Source organism: Plectrocnemia conspersa, unplaced genomic scaffold (genome assembly GCF_051122295.1).
Source record: "Plectrocnemia conspersa isolate PC_06_02 unplaced genomic scaffold, ASM5112229v1 ptg000002l, whole genome shotgun sequence".
Classification (NCBI taxonomy): Eukaryota; Metazoa; Arthropoda; class Insecta; order Trichoptera; family Polycentropodidae; genus Plectrocnemia; species Plectrocnemia conspersa.
Genome location: NW_028277166.1, coordinates 14669990 through 14695834, shown reverse-complemented (window position 1 = coordinate 14695834; position 25845 = coordinate 14669990). Strand labels below are relative to the sequence as shown.

Genomic DNA, 25845 nt, shown 5'->3' with positions numbered 1-25845 from the left:
AACTCTACTCTTACTTACAAGCATATGAACAGTCAGATAAAGAACAATAAATATAGTAAAGTAGACGGAAACTCAAATTTGAATATATATACAGAAATTGATAGACCTTATAAAACTCTTCCAAATAGAAGAGAATCTAAGAAGAGTCTGTTTGATGGTTCATCTTTACTGAAACGTAAATTAGGCAATAAGAATAAATGTCCGTCGGATATAGTCGAGAAAGATGAGATTTATAATGATTTAGAATCTTTGTATAAAGATTACGATGAAAGATTGAAGGAATGGACGGAAAAAATCAGTCTACTTTCAGAAGATTCTGTAATTTTATTGTTATGTTTTTATACATGTGTGATAAAATTTGTGCTTTATTAATTGTTTTTAATTTTATTGTAGGGTTATAAAGAAGAGATTGAAAATTCTGACAATATTTCAATAGTACCTCCTGGATTGCTCGAAAAAGTCAACGTTCTGTTCGGAAACTTGGAAGAATTATTCACGTTCCATTCCGAGATATTTTTAAAAGATATAGAGAATTGTATATCGGCATCTGAGCTGGTGGCTCTCTGTTTCGTACAAAAGGTGTGTATTAAAAGTTATACCCTTGTGTTTGTAAATATATTTATATTACTTACCCCTTGTTAACATTACAGAGAGAGACGTTCTTTAGATTATATAGTTACTATTGTCAAAACATACCACGATCTGAAAGATTACGGGCCACGCTCGTCGACACGCATTTATTCCTCCAGGCCTGCCAGATGAAACTAGGTCACAAATTACCTCTAGCTGCTTATTTATTAAAACCTGTGCAGAGAATAACTAAGTATCATTTACTATTAAAAGTAAGTATATTTAATATTACTGTATTTTCTTAAATCAGACTATATAAAAAGTATAAATTTTAATAGTATATAAAAAATGGTAGTGTGTCAATAATTGAAAATATTTTTAAAGGATCTATTGAGATATAATGAAAACGGATCAAACGGCAAAGGTTTACAGGAGGCGTTAGATTGTATGTTAGTTGTATTAAAATGTGTCAACGATTCGATGCACCAAATCGCAATCACTGGTTTTCCGGTAAGTTCATTGTAATATTTATATGCTTTTATATTGCTGTATTATCAGTTACATTGCTCGCTTTAAATTTTAAGGTGGATCTAAGTCAACAAGGCGAACTTTTGATGCAAGGATCGTTCTCTGTTGTCACCGAATGCAAACGAGACATGAAACTCCGCCTGCGACCACGTCAAAGGCATATTTTCCTCTACCAAAAGGCGATGCTATTTTGCAAACCAGCACCTACTAAAACAAGCCACAATAAAGCGACATATCACTTTAAACATTATCTACAAGTAACGCTCGCAATTGTTTAATTTGATGTAACATATCCTTAAATTGATTCAATAAACATCACCGCTCCTTGTCTTCAGATGTCGCAAATTGGATTGACTGAATCCGTCAAGGGTGACCCTAGACGCTTTGAAGTATGGCTTCAGGGCCGGTCGGAAGTGCACACATTAACGGCGGTGACAGCCGCCGTCCGCCAAGCATGGGTCGCGCAAATCAAGCGAGTCCTCCTAGATCAATTGGAAGAGCTCAAGGGTGAGAAAGTCAAGCAGTACAGTTTCAATCAGGCGAATCAAAACCATCATAGGTATATTAAAAATATATATTTTATCCTAAGCAATGTTCTGAACTGATTGTATATTGTCAGATCCTTGAGACAAGCCGCTTCGTGGGATTCTGGCGGAGGCATGGTACTCCAAAACGCTGGCGCAAACAGAGCCATGAGCTGCGACGGCGGCCAACCTCCTCATCCCACGACTGGATCGTCTGATGAGCCGTGTTGGTCGTCCGATTGCTCCAATAGTGACGACGAAGAAGCTCCAACTCCCGAGCAACACCACGCGCCGGTAAGACATTCAGAATTTTACTGATTGATTATAAATAGGAATATTTATAAATTATTGATAAAATAGGAGTACGTTTATGATATTTAATATGTAAGATATTTTTAAATTTTGTTCATATTGGACTGGTTAAGGTAATTGTCAATTCAATACTAATTACAAATAAAAAAGTGTATAGTTAATTTTTATTTCATTGTTATGTGGACACTATTTTTTTTAAATAGTGTTTAAATTTAAAAAGTCATAGTATAGGAGGTTCAAAAAAAATATAAAAGCAAATATTTCGTAAACACTACAGAAAAATAAATTCGTTAATATCAAGCCCTTTCCATTGGTTGTATTAAATCATTTCGGGATCTTATGGTGAAGTTCGCCGAGAGAGATGCAATTCAACCTTCACAGCATATACGACTGCAGTCACCTAGGTGGTCGTCGATCTTCTGCAGGACATAGTAGTATCGATTCTTATTTTAAGCCAGACCTGGCCAACTTGTTCAGGATTATGATCGGCTTTATTTTTTTCTGATACTCTGTGATCAACTTATTTTAATTTTTAAATCTGTTTTTGTAGAATAGATAAATAATAAACTATATTCATATTTTTAATACAACATTTATTACATTATAATACAATATAAAATATACATAACCTAGGAATATTTATGGGAAGATTGTACTTTCATTTCTTTCACCAAAATAAGAAAATTAGGAGAATAATTGGTTGACGCTAACCTCAAAGAATCTTCCGTGAGACTATTCGTCAAACTCGCCTGATTTTTATGTTCTATCATCTTAAGATACGAAAATGCTGATTCACATAAGTATGTAAAACCAAAACACGAATTGAAATATTCACAGCGTGTACTCAAATTTGGGTATTTTTAGTTAGTTATAAGTATTGAAATTTTGATAGGATGTTTCACGATCGACCGGATTATGTCCCGCGATCGACTCATTGGCCACCCCTGGTGTAGGCCATTTCTCTAAGGGGGCTCAACTTATTATATGCATCTCTATGGGGAGCCCTTCTGCTGCTATGCTGGCCTTCTGCGGAGGCCTAACCAGACACGGGCAAAGCCCCAGGCGTCAGCTCTCTGCGTTGCACAGCTACGCTCTTCAGTTGCCTTGCAATTGGCAGAGGGAAGAGGTTTCTCAGAACCAATAGTTCATAGAATTGGATGGCTCATCCATTCTTTTTCTTATAAGTTGTTTTTATCTGGTTCAGCAGTTTAGCATTATGTTTTGGCTCTAAAACGTTATCTGATATCTGGCAAAGGAAGGGGTTTTTAGAACCAATAATTATAAAAATCGGTTTGGCGTTACTTAATCGCCACAATCACATTAATGAAAAGGGCTTGAAATCGACTTTATTAGTTATGGTTCTTAAGATATAGTAGAGATTAAAAAAATAGTCTCAATCATGGCGTAATGAATTTTTCAGATTAAATATATAAAAAGATATTTCTATATATGTATATACAAAATAATATTTTATACTTACAATCGATAAAGTATAAAATTAAATTTAAATTGTCAATTTTTACAATCAGTGATTCTCAACTATTTTTAATTTTAAAATTACAAAAATTGAAAGTTGGATTCTAACAAATAATTCGGTATATATTGGTAAAAAAAATATTTTAAAATTAAAAAGTGTTGAAAATCAAATTTTATTGTAAGATGCACATTAGTGTATATTGCATTTTTAATATCTGTATATATTCTTAATTCAAAGAATAATCAGCCGTGTCACCCAGTTCGTCCGGGGACTACTTAGATGCCCAATATTTGGTAAAATAAATTAGATAAATCAAAATGCACATTTGAAACACAATGTAGATTGGCACTTATATTTCACTGACAGATATGCAAGCATAATCTCGTGATACTCACTCGTAAAAAGGCAACCATAAAAATAATATTTTTAAATCATCTATAAACTTAAAACACATACACTCACCTATGAGTCCACGTATGATGAATTTAATATGGTCAGAATTTATTCTGTACTGTACTATACATGCGTATTGATGGTGTAATATTTTGAATTTTCACATCCTAATGTTTTACAAAAAAATCTGTACCCCTATACAATCAAATGGAGAAAATTACCTAAAAATACAGAAATAATATAAACTTTCTTTTAACATAAGAACTATTGTACTCGGGTTTGCCTCTGTTTTTCTCCCAATAATATACGTTGCCAGTCAGAATCATATCCACAATTACTTGTGTTCAATGCCTTCCCGATCAACTGTTTTGGTGGATCCAAATTTCTCAACACCATTAAAGTACTACCAACTTTGTGGGTTACTATGTGCTTTAGTAATTATTCCGATTCTGTAAATGTATGAACTCAACTAATTATTACAATTAGCCACTTCTTCGTTCATTATTTTGTCAATTGAATAAAATGAACATGCTACAACTGGCATTATCTCTTGAATCAAAAATTGTATTATATACACTTTTTGCTTGTTTCTGAATCTATTCGTTGTGTTTGCGGCAGATCGTTCTGTAACAATTTCATAATGCAAATGAAGGACGAACTTTCATAATTATACATACATATATATTTTTAATCTACTACTTTTAATCCAAATTAAATATACACAAATTACTAATATGGAATAAAAATTAACTATACAACGATCAAAGGTGAAAATGAAGCAGCTGAACTAATTCTCTTTCAATAATTTTAATTAAGTAACATTCTCAATAATCACATGATACATTTTTATTTTTCTATTTTAATCGATTGGCTGTTACTAATTCACTATCATGCATTTTTTCAAAATTTTAATTCGAGTTAAGTTTTTTATTGTATCGTTTACTTATTTTTAATTTTCAACGATAAACAAACGTAAAAATCATTCATATTCATGATTTTGCTTTTAAAAATCACCGATGAATATGACGCTTTTGAGCCGAGCGAATCTTGGCACTGAGAATTGTTATTTCGGCAGGTGGTGGAGACGATGGGCACAATTCACAGAATGGTTCAATTCTTTATCGGCAGCACCCAAAGCACTTCGACATTTTACGTGTCTCAGTACTGAGGATATACGCGCATATCTCGGTACTGCGCGAATTGTACATATTGCATATTTACATATATATACATAAAGATATATATTAATCGTAAACGCTATTTAATATCCTTCACTGCCGTGTTATCACTGATACTAACGCCTGAACGAAAAAATCGGGCGACTTGTTTCGTTCAACGTCAGAGTAATGCAAACCGAGGAGTAAGTTTTTTCATTCGTTTATTATTTATTTATATTTTTGTTTCGTATCATCATTGTATCGTTTAATTTTTGTGTTTTGTCCGTGATTATACGACGACATATCAGTTTGTTGTTTCGAATTGGTTTGCTTGTTAAGTGTGGTCATTATTAACGCATATTTTTTATATCATTCATGAATGCATTATATTTATAAGTATATTATTATAATGATATATATATATATATACTATATATTCTATTGTGATGATGCTTCGATAATTTGCTGTTTAACAACTATTTATGCTTCTATGACTATATTTATTAACACAAAACTATGCATGCATATGTGTATAAAATATAAATGAAAGGACATCGCAATTAATTTGTAATAATCTATATTATCAACAAATATTTAGGCAGAAGCACTCGATACTTGACACACAATTAGAATGGTTTATTTTTTGAGTGCTTGAATATTCTTGCATGTTTATGTTTTGTGGCATAAATGTCAGATCAAATCACAAAGGTTTAAAATTATAATAGCTTAATAAAAATAAATTACTACATAAATATTTTTATTTAAATAGTACTAAACATTGATTACAAGAAGTCCTTTTAATTGATAACAGATCTTTCAAACATATTAAGACGAAAAGAACAGTTAATCCTTTCTTAATTTAAATCATTATTTTGATATGGAAATTTGTAAGAATCGACATTAAGTGTTTATAAAATATTTATATTTTATATGCCGTCCAGAATCTATATACGATATGTCCTGTTTACTTTTGAGTAAAATTAATAAAACGGTATAAAATTTAACCACAAAGATAATTCGACTTGTATGTTAAATTAAACGCTGATTTATTAACATACATAAAGCCAGTTGTTAGTATATCAAAACTGTAAAAAAAATTGTCTGCTGCTGTATATTATATTATAAAATACAATATTACTATTCTCATGCCTCCTAATAGACATTGAATTAATTTATACAACTTTTATTTGTATATTTTTACAGTAAATGTGTATTTTTAATGAAATAATATTTTCACTAGTAGAAATATAATTTCACTAACTATGCCAGCGAAAATGTATCAAACATTTGATTGATAATTTTAGTGGTCAATATCAGTGAAACTGCATTGATATATTTAAATATCTTAAATGACAAACATTTTTTTAAATAAAAAAAAACACGCAAATGGAGGTTTAACGCCCGTGAAATAATAATTTAGAGAAGCGTATAATTTCACTATCACGTGTCAGTGAAATTGTATTTTATCAGTAGAAATATATATATCTGGGTGAAAATATGTTTCGATATGATATCACTGAACTGTTAGTGAAAATATATTTTCACTGGTGATACACATCCACTGTAACATATATATCTGTCGATATTTTAACAAATACGATTAATTAATATTGTACAATGTATATTAGTGATTAGCAAAATACAAGTACAGCAAAGTGATATAACGTCACTTCAAAGATTATATTCAAAAAGAGACCTTGTAGGGAAAAACTAATTATACAGCTAATGTTTTTTTTATATAAATCGAATTATTTTTATGCCAAAAAAATGTTAATTATGTATTAAATTAAATGACAAATGATAACAAATGTTAAACTTTGAAATTGTCTCATAATTAAACTAACTACATACTGGATCAAATGACTAAATGTTGTTTTTTGATTGTCTGCAAATATAAAGAAACCATAAATACGGATGTGTCCTATATTGATTCTATACGTCACATATGTATATTCTATTTGAGGGTTGCATACTTAATATAAATTTATTTTAAAATGTGTGTATGTGTGTTTTAATATTATTTATTTTATACATTTACATATGATATACATATATGTAAATATTTATTTTATGAATGTGTGCATAAATAATTCTGTTTGAGCTGTCCTATATGTAAGTTAACCAGTATGCAACAAAAATATATTATGCATGTTGAAAAAATATCTCCAATAACGATATGAATAAGATACATGTGCGTTAGTTTCTTTTTCGTGAAGATTAATAAATAGTATTTTCAAGTTTTCTATTATAATATACATAAAAAAAATCAATTTCTAATAATACTATTATCATTTTTATCTAAATGTTTTAATAATATAATAGTAATAAAAATACTGTTACACATAAATTAGAGCTTTCCATACAAATAATAAATTTTTATACTAAATACAAAACTCTTAACGCACTGTCTATTATTATCCATAGTGACGCACTTACTACTTCTTTTTGTGCGTATAATATTGATATGTATTAATGTGTTTTATTCGATTATGTGACGCAGGCTGTAGGGAGTATACTTATATCTTTGGCCGACTATTGCGCCGTTGGACCGTCTGAAGTTTCGCTCCGAGAAGGCGATCCTGTCGAATTGTTGAAAATTGGATGCGCCGGCTGGTGGTTTGTTAAAATACTAGGTGAGTAATAATTTTATTTTTCGCATTATTATTATAATATCCTTTCCATTACAAGCGATGGAAAGGATGGATGCCAGAATGTGAGAGATGCCTAGTGAAATCTATAAAATGATATTTTATGAAATCATAATGCTGTTTAAAAAGTATTTTTAATTAGCGAATGACATAAAGATTAGTTGTTAGTTATTTACTAAAACAGTCACAAAAGAAAATTAAGCATCACTTTCCTTCTAAGCGATTGTTCTTATGACAGTCGCTCACTTAACTGATTTATTTATTATTATAAAAATTCTATCTGTACAAAATATTAAATGACTATTAATTTTTCAGGCGGAACTGGTGAAGGTTGGGCTCCGGCAGCGTATTTGGATCATCACAAAACGTCGCGATCGTCGAGTCGCTCACAAGATCGTCTCGATTGAACACCAAAAGATCAACATTTGCCTTAAATCAATTTGTACATATTGCGATCGAGAGCATTCGATATCGTCGGAATTATGTACGTTTTTACAATTGGAGAAGGTTGTTTGTCGATTATCGCTCTCGTATTCGGTCAGATGCAAATCAGATAGAGTAACACCAAAAATATACAGCGTATATATCGCAATACATTTTTACATTATATATATTATTGTAATACATATATAGATGCCTTTGTTGCGTAGTGATAGTGGTTAACATCATTTGTATGTTGTTTTATATAAATATATACAAGTATGATGATGAATATCTTAATGTGTTTCTGTTGTGATAGTGCCTCGATATTGAAAATATTTGATTAATTTGTGATAAATTTTGGTTATTATGCTTTAACAATCATTTGTATTAAAATGTTTATTTTTACTTAGTAATTGGCTTTTCTATTTTATCAATTATTGTAACGTGTCAATTTATCAACAAAAAAAAAACATTCCTTAATACAAGACAACTTAGATAAGTATTATTCTAAAATTAACAGTCGTTATCTAAAAATATTTAATGCCAAAAATAATAATCTTTCGATTTTATATTATAATATATAAATGTAATTGATTAATTTTTTTTATGTAAATATCTTCGGTTTAGTTCTAACCCCTAGTATCTAATTTTCCATAACAATCACAATTCACTTTTGTATTGAGATATACAAAATGCAAATGTGAAACGGTGTGTTAGAACAAATCCGTCGATATTTAAATAGATAATAATCATTTGTGTCTTTATCGACAATCTATATTTGCGTTTGATTTGAGTGAATCTGTTTGATTTTTTGACGGTTATAAGATTGTATTTGTACATATTAAACAGTTTGTGTAAATCCGCGAAATTAAAAAGTAGATCGAGGGTTGAATAACGTTAATATAGGTTGACGTTTTGTCATTAAAATATAGCTTTACATGTCTTAACAACAATGAACACCATTTTATATATCTAAAAAATAAAATGTGATTTAACGAGTCTTTAAAATAATATAATTAGCGATGTTTCAAGTTTGATAGTTCTAAGTGGACATCGCTTTTGATAGTAATGAATTTTGAACCGTTCCTTGTTGAATTTTTTACTTGAAAAAATTAAGAGTAGCGATATGTTAATATATAAACATCTGCTGAGATCTTTGACAAGCTGAGTGATTTCGAATTGTGAGTTTCTCGGATATACCGTTTGTTTTTGTACTGATTAGTGTTATTTTGACGATGGTGTAAATACGTGTCTAGTTTAATTATCGAGAGTACAAATGGTTGTTTTGTTTGCGAAGATATTTTTCTGAATGTTGTGGCGAGCTTCGTCGTGATTGTTTCGCGTTATTTAAATGTATATTCGAGCGCTAATATTTTTTTTTCGTTGTGTAAAAACTATTTATTGTATCGTTAGGAATGTGTCGATCGAATGGCAATGGAAGTGTTTTTATGATGTTTATATTTATGGATATCAGATTATAAAAATATAAAAGATCAAATAAAAACTGTGTTTCAATTTAATAACATTAACAACTCTCATGTTTGTACTTTCAGAATGTAATATAATCTTACATAATAATTATATAACTTGCGTATAAAATACATATCTTATCTGATATTTATGGACTTAAAATACTTGTACTTTCAATGATAAGATTTATAATGTAACAAAATTTACTAAATAATATAATGTCATTTTTTTTTAGTTCAAATAATAATTCATCAAATAGTTTAGGTTTAGATTAATTTATTAAACTAGATATTTAACTACTATTTTAGTAATAATTGTAAATAGTTCAAAATAAATTTATTAAAATAGGCACCACAAAAATATAATATTTTTAAATAAAAAATATATGGATTGGTAAATTGAACAATTAATTTACTTAGTACATATACGTATATAATAATATATACATGCCCCGTTGATTGGATTACTTAGCCATGCGAGCCTCGCATCGCTTTGCGAATATTGATTCAATTTTGCTAAACACATCGTTGGCGGCCTTGGCGGCGTCGACTCTGTAATGCAGTCCCTTCAGAGCGTAATAGTCGACGAGGGGTTTAGTTTGATTGTGATATGCAAATAACCGCTTGGTGAGAGCTTCGGCGTTGTCATCTGAGCGCTTGATTAACGGTTCTCCGGTAATATCGTCAGTCATGGACGCCTTCGGGGGATGGAATTCTTCATGATAGCTGCGACCACTGGGAGGGTGGATCAAACGACCAGTTATCCGCCGTACCAGCAGCGAATCATCGATGCTGAATTCAACGACGGCGTCAAGATTGGTCTTACGCTCTTCCAGCAAGTCATCCAACTAAATAAACAACAATAATAATCAAAATTAAGGATTCATGCTTCATTTGATGATATATCTAAGTATGACAATTTTGTATACAGTATAGCAGCATTTACCAATTAAATCAAGTCAAGTGAATAGCGCTAATTTTTTAGATATGTTCATATTTGCTACTTTATTTAAAGTTAATATCAAAGTCAATTTGGTCATAAATTGCTGTTTTACTCATCTATTTCTGAAAGTTGGAAATTGATTTGGTCTTCTAGTTGAAATACTATCTTGGTTATAAACGATAAAATAAACAATGAAACTTTTGGGAAACGCTGCACTATAAAATTACATATTTTTTATTTATAATAACATACCATCTCCGCTTGTGGAACAGTTCGAGGGAATCCGTCGAGCAAAAATCCATTTTTGCACGCCGGAGTATCCAAGTTTTTGTTGATCATGCTGACTACCAATTGATCGCTTACTAGCTTTCCGTTGTCCACTTGCTCTTTGAGTGTCTTTCCGAGTTCAGATCCTGATGAGATTTCAGCTCGGAGCATATCTCCAGTGGAAAGATGACATACGCAGTACTTTTCCTTCAACAAGGGCGCCTATAAATATAAAATACGTTACGTTAAAATGCTAATAAATTTGTTTTCATTTAAATGAACATGCATAACATGAAAAATGTTGCTCTAGGTCCACAAGATTCAATCGAGACTGCTAAGAAATGTCATTAGAACTAGTTTTTAAATATAGTATAAGTGAAAATAATAGTTTCAATTCTCCATTCCAAACAAAAAATCTGTTATATGAGCCAAGCTTTTTTATTTAAATTGTTGTAAACTATGAAAATGTATTATTAGAAGCAATGCTGTGTGTATATTTTAAACTATGCATCTCAAACTAAACAGATATTTTCAAAATGAATTGCAATAATGGACTGTCGTAAACACGTAATTACTTAGTAAAACATAGTGATTGAAAATTAAAACACCACTTTCAACCTTGGCTTTGAGATGTATGAAACCTTCTATACATAATAATGAAAGTAAATTATATACAATTATGACATTTATAATTAATGTAAAACATAATATCGAAAATACTAGTTTATGACAGATTGTTAAGAAAATAATTTTGGTAAGATAGAACATTTCTTGTATAGAAGAGATAGTGTAACAGTTGCAGAAAAAATAATGAAGCACTTGAAAATGATGTTATAAACGTTGATCAAGTGGTAATCGCTTTTTCAGGTGTTCTAGTCCTCGAAATATTAATGGAAAATCATGAAAATCAACAGTGAATAAAAAGTTTAAGAATCACAATATTTTAATATTAAGTCTAAACAAAGATATTGAATATATTTTTAATTAGTTATGGCAATATCGAAAGGGTAGACATATTGGTCTGAGAAAAGAAGTAAAACGCTGAATCAATTATTAAAAAAAATAGTGGAAAATTTCCGAGCGTTAAAAAAGGAACGAATTGATATGATATACATATATCGTAGATATTATTTTCCTCTCTCTTATTTTAAGAAAATAATAAATATTCAACAAAAAATAAAAATATTTTTTTAGAACATTTACTCGAAAAACGCGTTTTTTAGGAGACAAATTCTAATGAACAATATATTATATAAAATAATTGTTCCATAAAACGAATTGTTTGTGCATTACTGCTGGACAGGTTAGGTGTGAATGAGCGGTAGCGAACCAGCATTGGTCAAAACAGTGAACACCCCATGAATAACTCTGCAACGAATCCTTTTAGGAAACAGGAGCAAAATCGTAACTCGTCTCGCTGTCGGTCTAGGGTGAAAATTCAATTTTTTCTCTCTTTTTATGTCACTGACCTGGTGATGTCATAAATAATCTGATCACTCTTGTGAGAAGATAAGTGAGGGTTGTTGTCAGCAGTTTTAATGTGGTTAATGCTCTTTCAAATGGAAACAAACAAATGAAGAACAATAAGGCAAATATATCATTCACTGAAATAATATGTTAAACTACTTAGTAAATATAACCTATAACCAAACGCCAAGTTTGCCACTGAACACACATCGCTTGCAAATTTGGCGTTAACATACCCCCCACCATGAAATGTTAGTTTACATTAGAGGGCCTTAAAAAATTCTCTCCTATTCAGTTTGATTTAATATTAAAACTTGTTTGTTAGGACATTTTAAAATTAAATCTTATTTTATAGAGTAAAATACGATAAGATTATTTGAAATTACGCCACATATGCACTTCATGAACATATCTAATGAAATAGGGTCTTTTCAATTTAAGTAATAATTGTTCAAATGCCTCTACTTACCATTGAAGAGATAGTTACAATTAAAATTATGAAGTCGGAACTATGTATATATGGGGAATGCTCAAGAAGATTCTTGATACTTATCTTTGTATAATTATATAGTTTGATGTGACGGACAACATTCACTAAACACCTTTGCTGGGAAAAATCGCACAACAGAGCGCCGCTCGATAATTACACTCATTGCCAGACACTGGCAACATGCAACGATACTCAGTCAAACACTTACTAGTTTTGGAAGCAAAGTAGCAGTAAAAAACATTTATCATTTCTTGACCCTTTTACCCGTAACAGATAAAAAATAAATATCAGCGTAAAAGCTTGTTGAATGAAATTTTGTACCATTCGTTTCTTCTTTCGTTATATTGTGATTCTGCGTGTTTTGAGTAAATATATTTTATTCTGTAAACTAAACATGATCAATTGTGAAAATAAAGATAGCAGTGACGAAATAAATAATAGTGATGAAGATCCATACTTTTATACTGGAATGTATTTGTTCCATGGAGAACATTTGTTCTATTGTATAGAAAACAATAGCTTTGTGAATGATTCAAGTGAAGACATTCTAAATTTAGATAAACTATTTATTGGCAGCGATTTATTACTACTTTACTTTTTCAATTTAATTAGTTCAATAGACGATATTACGAAAAAAGTAACAGCACGTTTAATGTTGAGCCAAGAATGCCAGAAGCCAATAGAACTATTTATGTAGTTAGAAATAACTGATTTTCTATAGAGCGTTTGTAAGAAATCAAAAAGTTGATAAAAATTCAAAAGCAATACATTTGTAACGAATAAATTGTCATTAATGAATCAGTTAATGCTTCATTTTATATATATTTTTTTTTAAAAACACAAGAGCTGTAATGGGATAATTGAATACGACCACAAAAGTTTAAGAGAAATATATATATAAAATAACATATCCATCCGTTTCGCTCATAACTAAGATGACCAGATTTTGAAAATTTTAAAAGAGGAGACTATTTATTTTCGAGTCGGATAAATATCTGCGGGAGTTGAAAAGATAGCTTAACCCAAGTTATACATTATAATAATAGTTATACAACTCAATTTGCAACTGTCGAAATATCTAGTAACTATGTATAAGTCTCTCAACCTGTTCTTGCCAAATTTCCATTTTTTATTCAGCCAAAAATGGAATGAAAATCAATCTAATCCACACATGATATAAAAAATAGATTATTTGTTTTAATATCAAACATCAGAAGTAGAACACGTTGAATCAAACTAATACTGTTTTGTTTCATATAAATATATAGAATATATATTATCAACACAAACATCAAAGTGAACTGAAGGAATTAATGATCAAGTTGAAGGTCAATTATATAACTAAGTACGATTATTGCACCAAATAACTATATTTAGAGAAAGCAATCGAGTTATGAATTTTGACCTGAGTGCCCTTGCCCGATCCTGGAGGACCAAGAAGAATAGCTCTAATGCCGGCAGCTACGTCCACTGGAGGCCGGCTTTTCTCTACTCTCGCTAGCGGTGCCATCGTCAAAAGTTGATTCCAAGTTCCGATTTCAAACTCGAACGCTTGAAGCTCAACGGCTCGGTTGAAAGAGCGACTCAAACACAACAGCCACGTAGAACACCTTCGCACCGCCTGAACGAAAACCGACCTGTCCGACACATGGAGGGGTCCAAAGCGATAACTTAATGTCCATGAACTTTGCTCGTACTTTTCATTTTCTATTATCTCAGATTGATTATTTTTACGATTACGTAATTCAGTAACGCATATTAGTGAAAAATTAATATTAAAAAACACTTTTCGGATCGATTATAACCGAATCGAGCAAGCCCCGATAACCTCAGTCAAAGTTCAATATGGTTCGAATCACATTATGTATTCACAATTGCAATTATGACGGTAGTGAATATAAAATTTTGACTTTCTTTCGCACTCAGATTTTTAAAACCTACATTCAATTTACAGGAACAATATTAAGCTATAAGCAACATAAACACGTGCTTAGGATATCAAGGTAAATAGGGAATCAAAGAAATTGTTTATTGTCGGAATTGCCACGAACTAGGTATGTGACGCAAAAATTTATGCAACTAAACAGACTTCATGGTATTTAATACGTATACTAATCTATAACACATTTTTTTTTATCAATTCAATAACGACATTTTCTTTATAAAAAATACAGTTACAAGACAAGTATTAAAAAAATTCAATTATATTTGAAAAAAATACATTTGCAGCCCTAGAAATAATAATATGCTGTTATTAAAAACAATAGTTTGAACAGCACTAGTTAAAATAATCCGATCCTCGCTACATTTCATGATTTTGAAGATTAATGACGCTAGTTAAATTTAAAACATGATTTTTAACGGTTTTTCATAATCCTGAGGCTAAAAAATAGTTTGTATTCAGGATACGAAAATCTTTGTTTTACAACGTTTACCAGTTAAAAGTGGGAGTTTAGGATGAGAAATTTTGTACTGCGATGTTGAAATTTCGTTTCTTGCGTTTGTGTGGTCAATATTTACTATTTAGAGCGTAAATCTCCTTAACTACTTTAACATAGTCAATCATATTTTCCAACTAAAGAAAAATCAAATAACAGATATCTGATAAGGTGAACAGACTTAGAAAATAGCAAAGTAGAACAGTAAAAATAATTTGCTTTCAAAATCGAATCAAAATAGCTAGAAGTAATCACTTTTTAAATTATTTATTTATTATTATATATTATTTTAAATTATTCAGAAATAAATTAATTTTAGAAAAAATCCGCGGTTAAAATGTTTTTTAATTTATAAAAATATTATTTATTTTTCTTACAAATATTTCTAAAATAATATTAGTGAGTAATAGTTTTCTTTGAAAATCTGAAAAGATGTATGTTTAATAATTTTAATTATTTAATAATCGACATATAATATTTTTTATTATTTATTAATACCATAAATAGTAAATCAGTATATGTTTCATAGTGGCAACATTGAATAGACAGTTGTGTTTGGCGGCTTACTAACCTCACTTGATGTCAGTCTGTCAAAATGGGTGATACGCCTACGTTATGGTAATATTTGCACATATTTTATAGCACTGAATATCATTTTAGTGCATGATTTGCTATTTTTAGTTATTGGAAAGAGTTATGGAGGCTCACTTCTGCGTTCAGCAGTTCGGAATCATCCGAAATGGTCAAAATCGAAATAGACAGAGTTCAAGATCAATTAACCAAGGGTCTGTGCTATTATAAGCCATCATCGTTAGAATCGTTGACTGTTTTAAAGACGAAATGCAGCAAATATACCAGAGCTTTGTCTTTCATCGAGAAATTACAGCAATTTATGGTATGTTATCAATGTTTGCGTCATGCTTATTTGTATCTATTACAAATGTTATTGTTATAGGGCTTAGACAGTCTTCAAACATGGGATATATTTTGTCATTATTTATCAAACCGTTATCATGGCACAGTAGAGAATGCGTTGAACAATTTTTCTTTTCTGGATGTTCAAACCAGCGATTTGCTCATTGATGTATGGACGTTTTATAACTCAGAACGCATCTTTATGCTCAAACAGTTGAGATTAATACTTGAATTAAAGACAGATACTAATTATGCCTATCAAAAAGAGTTTGATTGTATTATAAAAAAGATAACAATAAATCAATTGAAGAAATCGCTCATTCAACAATTTAAATACTTGATCGAAGAAAATCCGCCGTCCAAATCGCAAAATGGTGAAATGATAACGTTCGAAATGCAGAAGAAATCGATGAAACGAAACCTTAGTGAGCAGGCTGAAGTTCTTCAGATGATTTTGTTGGTAATCGATGAAAGTGTGCTATCGATTCAAGAGTTTAAACAATTGTTCGCTTTGTTTAAATTGCATAACTTTGGAAGACAACCTGTTTATTATAAATATTTGGATGATTCTCATATTCCGGCTGTTATGAAGATTGTATATGCAGAAGTGGCTATATTTTATAAAATGATATATGACTCAAAAGGGTACGTATTTGATAGCTAAAATAATCGGAAAATTCGCAGTAGATAATTATGTAAAATATTCATATCTTTAATTAATTTTATTTTTTAGAGAGCCAGTGTCGACTATAATAAATAATGTGAAAGATGACGTTGAAGGAGAATTAATCAGATTACAACACAATGAAGAACATGGAGCGTTCTTATTAGCATGGATGTTACTTTTATTAGAGGTTACTTATTATTTTTATTGTGCATTTTATGAAAAAAGAAAAAGAATATAAATTAATTTTATTAGGATCCGAATAATGAAGAAATGTTCTTCACTCGATACCAACACTTTGGAACGAAAGCTCTACAATTACGCGTATTTGAATTTCTCTACAATATGAACAAGCATTCAATGTTTTCGGTTAGTCTTTATTAGATATTTTATTGTTTAAAAAATATATTTAATTTTAAAAATGTTTCAGAATGACAATCGGTGCGGAAAAATATTCAGAAGTTCAATTTATCATCTGCTATCAAACATGTGCAATAGATTTGACGGAGATGGCTCAATGGCACAGCATGTATGTGCCATTGAATTATGCAGTGAATTATTGAGCAGTCCTTTGATAGCAAACGATTTTTGGAAGTTGATGGAACAAGCTACACCCGTCGGAGTCGTATCTTTATGGAATACAGCCTTGGAATATTTTCCATACGATTTTAGAACCCTTTCGATAATGATCATAGGATTAGCGAGTGCTTCTACATATAGTTATGAAAAGGTATTAAAACTCGCATAAGTTTCAACGATCAAATATATAATAAATTTATTTTTAGCTCATGAAAGAACTCAACAATCTTCCCATGTATTGCATCAGATATAAACCGAGAATGGTGTCGTTTTCCAATTTGAACGATGAAGAAAATGTGATTATCACAAGCGATTTTCATCCGTATCAAGATAAAGAGTTTGTGGTTAAGGCTTCGACTCACGCCGCTATAATGGATCGAAGGAACACTACGTTGATTCATTTCCACACAACTGTATCTTACTGGAATGTTTTTTATGATGAAGTTCATAATCTGATCGACTATAGCTTACGTCATAATTCTGATATATCAAACGATATTGAGAATCTCGTTTGGGCTATCAAAGCGTTGAACGTGGTATTGCAGCGAAACGACGGAACTCCTTTACCAGAATTGATCAGGCCTTGTGAAGCTGTTTTTGAGCTATTGACCAGATTTTTACATGCCAAGCTGCCATACGTTAGTTTAATTTCATCATCGTTGGATGTGCTGACGACGTTGGTTCCTATTTTTACAGATGAAATATTTACGAGGTTTGTTTTTACCATTTGTACACTTCTGTTATTTTTTTAGACTGATCGTTGTAACTAATGTTACTTTTAATTGGTTACTTTTAATTTCGAAATGGTGCATAAAAATATCAGCCGCGGTGAAATGGTTAACTCATATTTTTCAGACTTCACTTTATCTATTTACAGTATTGAAGCATAATTTAAATGACAAAATTACAGAACAAGTAATATTATGCTAATTTGTAGACAAATAATAATCAATTATTATCAATTTCAGACTAATGAACGTTAAATTGCTTCCATTCGTGGAAAATTCCTATTTATCTGACGAACAATACGTAAAAGGCGAAACGTTCAATACTTCACTAATAGGACATTTTCTCGTCAACATAGAACAATTAAACGGCGAATATCATATATTTACATCATATCTAAATTTGGTGTCTGCTTTTTATGATGTGAGTTGCTCTTACAATATTTTATTATAAATTTAATTACGGTGCTAATGGTTTATATTTTTATTACAGTCCGACTACAACGATAGTATTGCAATGGGAGTTTTGCTACCCGGATTGATATTCATATTGAGAGAGATATTTCCGCACATGTTTGGCTGGGTTTTTAAATCATTCGAGGAGAAGCAAAAGCTGCATTTTAAATGCGTATCATACCTCTTCAAAATATTGAATCTATCTCCAGAGAACACCATGAAGGTTGTGGATCAGCTGTTGAATAAAATATGCTTACATAGCCTTTTGAACATAGAAAATGGAACATCTTTATTGAAATTGATCTCTTACGGTACGTTGTGTTTTAATTTAACTCTTGGAATCTAGTATAATAAAGGACAAAACCTTGATTATTTTACATGATCTTGAAGACTTATAAACTAGTACTCTTTTAAAATTAACTCTTGAGGTAGTACTATTCTTCTAGTTTTATTATAACTATCTTTATTCGATTCCAAATATTTTTCGATCAGTCCTAGTATCTAGGTAGTAATTTATATGTAATTCACACAATATTTACATTTTAGGAGAGCAAAACATTCAATCTTTGATGAACGAAGAGACTAATTGGAGCAGTGGAGTTGGAGTCAAACAAATCAAGATGATTCAAATCTCGATGTCTACTTTGATGCAAGTCTTGCGACTCAAGCATCTAATCAGAGACAAAACCATTTTGAGCCCCATCGAGCATTTGATATACACACAACCGAAACAGAAAGACACCATGAGGATTATTCCCATTGTGACAGATTACATGAATCATGTCTTCAATAAAAATTTGCCAAACACTGCATGCAGATTGTTGAAAAGATTCGCTTCAGAGTCGCACTTATCTTTATTGGTTTGCTTGGATATGACTCCTCATCAAATCAGAACGATGTTTTTGGAGCGTCTGCGGGATAAATGTGAATCTGATATTTTGAAGACGGTCATATTGGAGTTTGTTGCCACTTGTGTCGAAAATCAGCCAGGATTGACTGAAGTATTTTTTAAAGTGTCTCATTCAGAGAATAATTTGATGTTCGTCAAAGAAACGAGCAATGAGAACACCGATGGTATTTTAACGTACATGGCCGAGTATCTATCTGCCGTTAATAATGATACAAGTAATTTGTACAGTCCGTTGCTCAATCGCATCATGAGTTTGTTCCATGCCTTATGGAAGAACAACATGCAAATGTTAGTTAGAGATCTGAGAAAAAATCCAAACTTTTGGGAATATTTATGCAGTCCGTTATTTCAAGAAATTTTGCCGGACATAAAAGCTTATTCGCAGATTTTCAATATGATGGGCATTGAGCTGTTTTTATTTGAAGGAAAAGTCGATAAAAGCTTACAAACGGCTCTGGAGAAATTATTCGATAATAACGGTATGCATCTAACTGCTTGGGTTGAATATATTTATTCATTCAATGGGAGAGAAACTGTTCAAGAAAGCGTCGACGAAATCCCCGGATGGTTGAGCTTAGTTACATCATGGAAAGATTTCTCCGCAATCGTCATGAAGCATCTACCTTTTCCGATGAACATTGAAAATAAATACACAATAGCTTCTCTTTGCTTAAACGTATTGATTAAAGAACTAGGAAAGATGAGTGATAATAGAGTGATTACCATGCTAGCTGAGATGTACGTGATTTATATCTCAAATTGGAAAGAAGATTGCTTCGACGATAGACAAGAGTTCATGCAACAAATAGCAATATTACTGAACAATGTATCATCGTCTTTTGAGGTTCTCCATCATCGAGCTATATATTCAATTCTTTCAATTTGCACCTTATCGATCAATATATTAGCATACGATTTGATGGTTGAGAAAGAAGTAAGTGGCAATATTTTCCAATCTGTATGCTTCTTGAATGATCTGCAGCTTGATAAGATGCTAGATTATGATAAAGTCGATGAGGAGCGTTCAAACTGCATCATAATGGGTCTTAGATTATTAGAGCAAGTTATTTATGTCTTCAAGCATGGATTCTTATCTTTGGATAGTCTTTTTACTTCTACAAATCTCATCAATAAGCTTGTCATAAGTACAACTGAGATATTGCACAAGTTTAATAGATTCAGACAAACGTTAGCGGCTTTGGATTGCTTGACGGCTTTCGCTAGGAACAATATGTCAAAGGTGTTTTTATATTGCAACATTAGTGAGAATCTGTGGTTGAAGTTTTTACCGCCGAAGGAATTATTCAGTCCCACTCAGGATCACAACACCAACAATTGGGACGTGAATAGCTGGTGGCAGGTGTACAGATCTGGAATCGAGTTTGTGACCGTCGTACTTCAGAATCAAGGAAACTATTTCTCTCCGAGTGCTATATTATTTGCCGGCGTCCAAGAAGAGTACTTGACTGAATCAATTTTGATGCCAAGGCAGACTCTTGATATTGAAGCTTTGAATTTGACACACTCAGCTTTGTATTTCGTATCAGAGTTGATAAAACACCAAGCTAAATGGAAATATGAACATAGTCAATCTTTGATTAATTTAATGGTAAGTTTTAATTAATTTTGAACATCCCGAATGACTTAATGTGGTTGATCTTTTATGTCACATTTGTTTTTTCCAGAGATCCATTAGTATGTGTCTTCATTACTGTATCACATTAGTGCTGCGTCCAAGAGGTATACATCATTCCATTGAGAGTCCATCTAAGCTACTCACAATGGAAGAAACTGATAATTCTGGTCCTACGCCCAAAGTAGCCGGAATCTTAAATAAGTAATTTAACAACACTAAAATAAATTGCCTCAAAAATAAATATGCTATAAGTTTTTTCTCATAAGGTCAAGATTTGTTTTGTTGAATTATTTTCACATGCCAGCACAAATAGACTTTTGAATACTCTGCTCGTGACTTCTACATAAAATTGACTAGTCAATTTCTCTCGCATACAGTGACTCAAATGACTTATTTATTGTCATGGTGAAGGCAATGTGAATTGCAAATCCAAGCGAGAATGAACGCATTCTCGGTACTAATGTGCTTCAATAACATAAATGTAGATAAGTTCAATGCCTTCCACAACCAACCGCGTTCCGTAGACAGTTTGGATGGATCAAATCGTTATCCATACTTTAATGCTTCCACTTCACTCTCCGAAAGTAGGCGACAGTTGGCCAAGGACGGGAAATATAATGTGAAAATTCGGGCTTACTTCGGTCGAGCTCGGTTGTCCCCGCGCTAAAATCTCTCGCAAGTTCTCCGAGGTCACCGCGAACGGGAGGTAAACTGGGGGTAATTTTGGTCGAGGCGGCCGACTTCGTCGCCTCCAAAAATTCCCTCGCTTTCCGAAAGTAATACCCGAAGACGCTTCGAGCGCGAGCGGCGAGATACTTCCCCTTTCGCTCTCTCGCGTGACGAGAGAGAGAGATAGAGATGGTTTATCGCAAACTGAGATAGAACGATTCAATTTTAATATGGGCGTCTTCACGATCGCGCCACTGTTTGGTATTTTTGCCCGATCTGGACGGCCAAAATTATTTCACCACTTTAGTTGATTCCATAAGTGCTCTTAGTCAAATATATAATATTATAAGTGCTAAAAAATACAATTATTTAAAGTATTTCTTTAATTGTAGGCCCGAGGAATAGGAATTCCGTGTTGAACGGTCGTGCGAATTTCGCCGCGTAGCGTAAAAAAAAAATTGTATATGTCACAAATTTGCTGTTTTTTATTAAGAAATGTATTTGACTAGCATTTTATCATACTCGGTATCGTTTTTTTAAATATGTATATATTTAGTCATTCCAAACAAATTTTTATTTTATTTCATTAGTACGCGATCCACAATTTGACGTTTACTGATTTTACCACAGTAACCATATTATTAAAAAATTACAATCATTACAAAACTGTATTTTAAATTTGACGTTAACATTTCTTTAATTGTAGGCCCGAGGAAGAGGAATTCCGTGTTTAACGGCCGTGCGTAGCGTAATAAAAAAATTTAGCCGCGTAGCGTAAAAAAAAAAATTGTATATGTCACAAATTTGCTGTTTTATATTAAGAAAAAGTATTTGACTAGCATTTTATCATACCCGGTATCGTTTTTTTTTAAATATGTGTATATTTGGTGATTCTGAACAAATTTTTAGGTCGTAACTTTCGCGACTAAGCCCCGTCCCATTTTTAAGAATAATACATTTTTAAGGTATGCAATGTGTTAAAAACCGCAAAAATCCGCAGTCAATTTTGCATGTATCATAAAGAGAAAGACCTAAGCTATATATTGTATATAAAATCTCAATTCAGCAAATTGACTTTCCATACTTTTCCTTAAAAAATAATAGAAATTATTCATTAGTTGCACACTTGAACGTTTCCTGTTTATTATTTATTAGTGACAGTGAAGCCTCGATTCAACATAAAATGTCTTATTTACTAACATTGATCTATTCCGGTGCATTGCAATCATCCACCATCTCCTTTTTCTCCATTTGGCTTTAATTTTTTTTGTGTTTAAAACACGCACGTAGTTATAATACGCGAGGTTGAGAAGCGTGCACGCGTATGAAATTCCCGGCTGTGCGAACGCTATTCGAAAAACTGCGACCTTGACCGACTTCGGTCGAACTTCCACTAGGACAACTTTCGGAGAGTGAAGTGCGGGTATAAGAGTTTTAAGAACTCAGCTAGCTAATTCTTTTTTAGTTTATTCATTTGAGTAACATGTTTTATTATTTTAAAGCTGAAACTGCAGTTATAGATTAACCTTTTGGTTAGCAAGGTTTTTGGGATTACTATCTAAATATCAATGTATTATATAAAAAAATGTTATTTACCTCTGAAGCAAATATTCTACACCCCATTAAAAATGTATCTTATTATTTTTTTAATGATGACGTCGGATCCGGTAATTCTTGTAAAAGTAACAAAAGCATATATATCTGATTTCGGAAGCCGAAGGATTAAATATTAATATTAATAATCTGAAGTCCAAAATTTAGCATTAAATTTAATATCTGTAACATCATACTCAAATCATAAAATATGTTATTTTGTCATAGCAAGTGTTAAAGAACAATTAACTTTAATAAAAAAATAAAATTATCCTTAATATGTAATAAACGAGACCTTATTTAGATTAATCTGTAATTTTGCATATAATATTTGTGGCAAAAACCTTGTGTATATTATCTAATACCTTTAATATAATACTCATATTTTTTAGATTATTAGAACTGATGCACTTATCTGCCATATGTCTGAAATCATTTAGTCCAGATCTATTAAACTTATTGACCGATCCTTACATTGAACTAACGTCATGGCAGCCGTTAATGGAACTTCAATTCGGTGCACCGAAAATATCTTCAGATCCTAATCCCACGTTAACATTTGGCACAGTACTATCTGCAGTGTGTCTTCTAACCCGTTCCCTGAGTTGTGTAAGGATCTATTTTTATATAAAACAATTGACCATGGATTAATTATTATCTATATTTTAGAACTATCATGCTGAAGATGCTCCGTTGAACGTAATTAAGAAGCACACAGGACGTAAAAGTTCATTAAGACGTCGGATATCTGGCGGATCGAGTATTGACGATAGTGTCCGTCGCCGTTCCTTCAGAAGTGATAGCGTCACAAGTATGTCTTCTACGACAAGCATCGTAATAACACCGAATTGGTTGGTCGTCTTGGATAAAAAAATGGTTCAACTCACGTTGGAAACGATACTCACATTATTAGCGTCTCAATCTTTGTTAGCCGTTAAAGATATGAAGATGGCAAATCGAGATAAACAATTAATTAGACGCGAATTGTGTGCTGAATTGCCGATATTCCACGATTTTGTCAAGAAGAAGATCATTGATTCGTTGCATCCAAAGAATTATTTATCGAGAAGAAAGTACGGTATTTATCCTTTGCTGAAAGACGAAGAAGAATGCAAGATGATGAGTTTAAAGATTCAAAGTGCAGATGAATCAAACGTTGAGATGGAAGAGGAAATGGAGAGTGAAGAAAATTTGTTTACGCCACCGCCACCGCCTCGTAAGAGAGTAAGCGATTCAATGAGGGTATCTGTCGTGAGGAAGTTGCATTTAGATAAGAAGAAAACTGTAGGCGATACATCTAGAGAAACGCCTGAACATAGTAGATTGAGTTTGTCTCAACATTCGACTCCCAAATCGGGCGAATCTTCATTGGATGGTAGTCAGAAATCTGGTAGATCTACAAAACACGTTACTTGGGATGAGTATTCACTGTCGCCGCAAGAGCAGGTGCTCCATGAAACAACGGAAGAAGATTTTGAGTATAATCTGTTATCAGAGGTGCAAATGGTCGAAGAAGATTACTTACATTTTCTATCAAATGTATTTTTGTATATTTGCCAGACTGATAATTAACTTGATTTTTTTATTATACTGAAATGTATTTTTTTTAAATAAACTGTGATGAATTAACCATATTTCAATATATGCTTATCGATCAAGTGAATTGAGTCACTGGGTATTACCATAATTTAGGTATTACACCTGTTAATGATGTTTACTAAATTACGTTAGTGAATCATTAAGAATATTATGTGTTTTTTTAAAGACTAGGTTTATTGGAATTGTAATATATTTTTATTAATACTAAAACTTCTACTTTTTTATTACATTTTTAAGAACTTTCATAAATATTTATTAAAGCTATCCTTTAAATCGTGTTTTATAGCAAATTTTTCCTGTTTCACTTTTGATTTCAATCAGTTGGAATGAAATTTTCTTAATGGATGACCGAAATCAAACTCTTCCTAGTATAAATATATAAATAACTAATTTAAACCTACGTATATATCTACGATTATTTCTAGACTGAAAAGGTTTATTGCTGCGATTCATCAGAATCCTCAATAATTAAAAATTGTTGCGCCTCCAATTTACATGTCCAATTTTAATTTACAAGATGCAATAAAATAAATGATTTAAACTAAATTTAGTCAGCCGTGCATGTATTATTTTAAAACTATTTATAATTTTAGGTGTTTAGTTCGTATTATTTATTACAAAAATCTCTGACTTAAAATATGTACGAAGAGCTATTATGTGCGTACATTCCCCGTTGATTGATGTATCATTACATTTTAATACTTTTTCGGTTGAAAGCTACTTAAACTATTATCACAATCTCTAGTTAAATTTTCTGTATAATTATGTCGCGGACAATTTAGTAACCAGCTCGTTAAGACACGAAAATTGTAAGTGTGTAAATAAAGTTTTATATAAAAATATTGATTCTTCGTCTATTCTAGATTATACGGTATAATATTTATAGAAAAAAATCTAGTTTTTATTAAAATTATGACAGTTGAAAACAGTATTGCGATTTGTTCGCTCAGTAGAGCGATGAAATTGCCCATAATCTTCCTGTAAATTTTGATA

At 31.5% G+C, this 25845-nt stretch overlaps 3 protein-coding genes across 11 annotated transcripts in view; 2 read left to right on the top strand and 1 right to left on the bottom strand.

The window, feature by feature from the left end:
* Window positions 1-9536, top strand: part of LOC148237818 (guanine nucleotide exchange factor DBS-like) — an 88604-nt gene extending 79068 nt beyond the window's left edge. For 6 of the 8 annotated variants that reach the window (XM_088204679.1, XM_088204688.1, XM_088204698.1 and 3 more), the window contains 8 exons: window positions 394-579; window positions 651-842; window positions 955-1080; window positions 1155-1355; window positions 1434-1657; window positions 1718-1916; window positions 7462-7594; window positions 7925-9536. In XM_088204679.1, the coding sequence (XP_088060805.1) occupies window positions 394-579; window positions 651-842; window positions 955-1080; window positions 1155-1355; window positions 1434-1657; window positions 1718-1916; window positions 7462-7594; window positions 7925-8016 (1353 nt within the window). In that variant the 3' untranslated portion in view covers window positions 8017-9536. Of the gene's footprint in view, window positions 1-393; window positions 580-650; window positions 843-954; window positions 1081-1154; window positions 1356-1433; window positions 1658-1717; window positions 1917-4879; window positions 5165-7461; window positions 7595-7924 lie in introns of all 8 variants that reach the window. The other 2 variants (XR_015812382.1, XR_015812379.1) reach the window with 1 other exon arrangement.
* Window positions 9533-14344, bottom strand: Ak2 (Adenylate kinase 2). The gene is made up of 3 exons (XM_088204763.1): window positions 14074-14344; window positions 10697-10933; window positions 9533-10349 (listed from the first exon to the last, which is right to left on the bottom strand). Exons 1-3 carry the CDS (start codon window positions 14176-14178, stop codon window positions 9966-9968), a joined length of 726 nt encoding a protein of 241 aa, XP_088060889.1. The 5' UTR covers window positions 14179-14344; the 3' UTR covers window positions 9533-9965.
* Window positions 14345-15646: 1302 nt separating this feature from the next.
* Nup188 (nuclear pore complex protein Nup188) lies at window positions 15647-24882 on the top strand. Of its 2 annotated transcripts, XM_088205817.1 has the most exons (13): window positions 15647-15724; window positions 15788-16001; window positions 16062-16666; window positions 16755-16875; window positions 16941-17054; window positions 17116-17415; window positions 17471-17976; window positions 18233-18413; window positions 18483-18756; window positions 18992-20964; window positions 21041-21192; window positions 23646-23862; window positions 23923-24882. In XM_088205817.1, exons 1-13 carry the CDS (start codon window positions 15702-15704, stop codon window positions 24823-24825), a joined length of 5583 nt encoding a protein of 1860 aa, XP_088061943.1. In that variant the 5' UTR covers window positions 15647-15701; the 3' UTR covers window positions 24826-24882. The 2 variants fall into 2 exon arrangements, 1 of the variants encoding a protein (XP_088061943.1); XR_015812700.1 differs by lacking the exons at window positions 23646-23862; window positions 23923-24882 and adding an exon at window positions 23091-23542 and having other exon boundaries at window positions 21041-21553.
* The last annotated feature ends 963 nt before the right edge of the window (window positions 24883-25845 follow it).

Coding starts and splice junctions, on each gene's coding strand:
- Ak2 (XM_088204763.1), bottom strand. CDS start 14,178: ATGGCACCGCTAGCGAGAGTAGAGAAAAGCCGGCCTCCAGTGGACGTA. Junction 10,934..14,073: donor GATCGGGCAAGGGCACTCAG/GTCAAAATTCAT, acceptor TTATATTTATAG/GCGCCCTTGTTGAAGGAAAA. Junction 10,350..10,696: donor CTGTTCCACAAGCGGAGATG/GTATGTTATTAT, acceptor TTGTTTATTTAG/TTGGATGACTTGCTGGAAGA.
- Nup188 (XM_088205817.1), top strand. CDS start 15,702: ATGGGTGATACGCCTACGTTATG. Junction 15,725..15,787: donor GGTGATACGCCTACGTTATG/GTAATATTTGCA, acceptor TGCTATTTTTAG/TTATTGGAAAGAGTTATGGA. Junction 18,414..18,482: donor TGGTGTCTGCTTTTTATGAT/GTGAGTTGCTCT, acceptor TTTTTATTACAG/TCCGACTACAACGATAGTAT.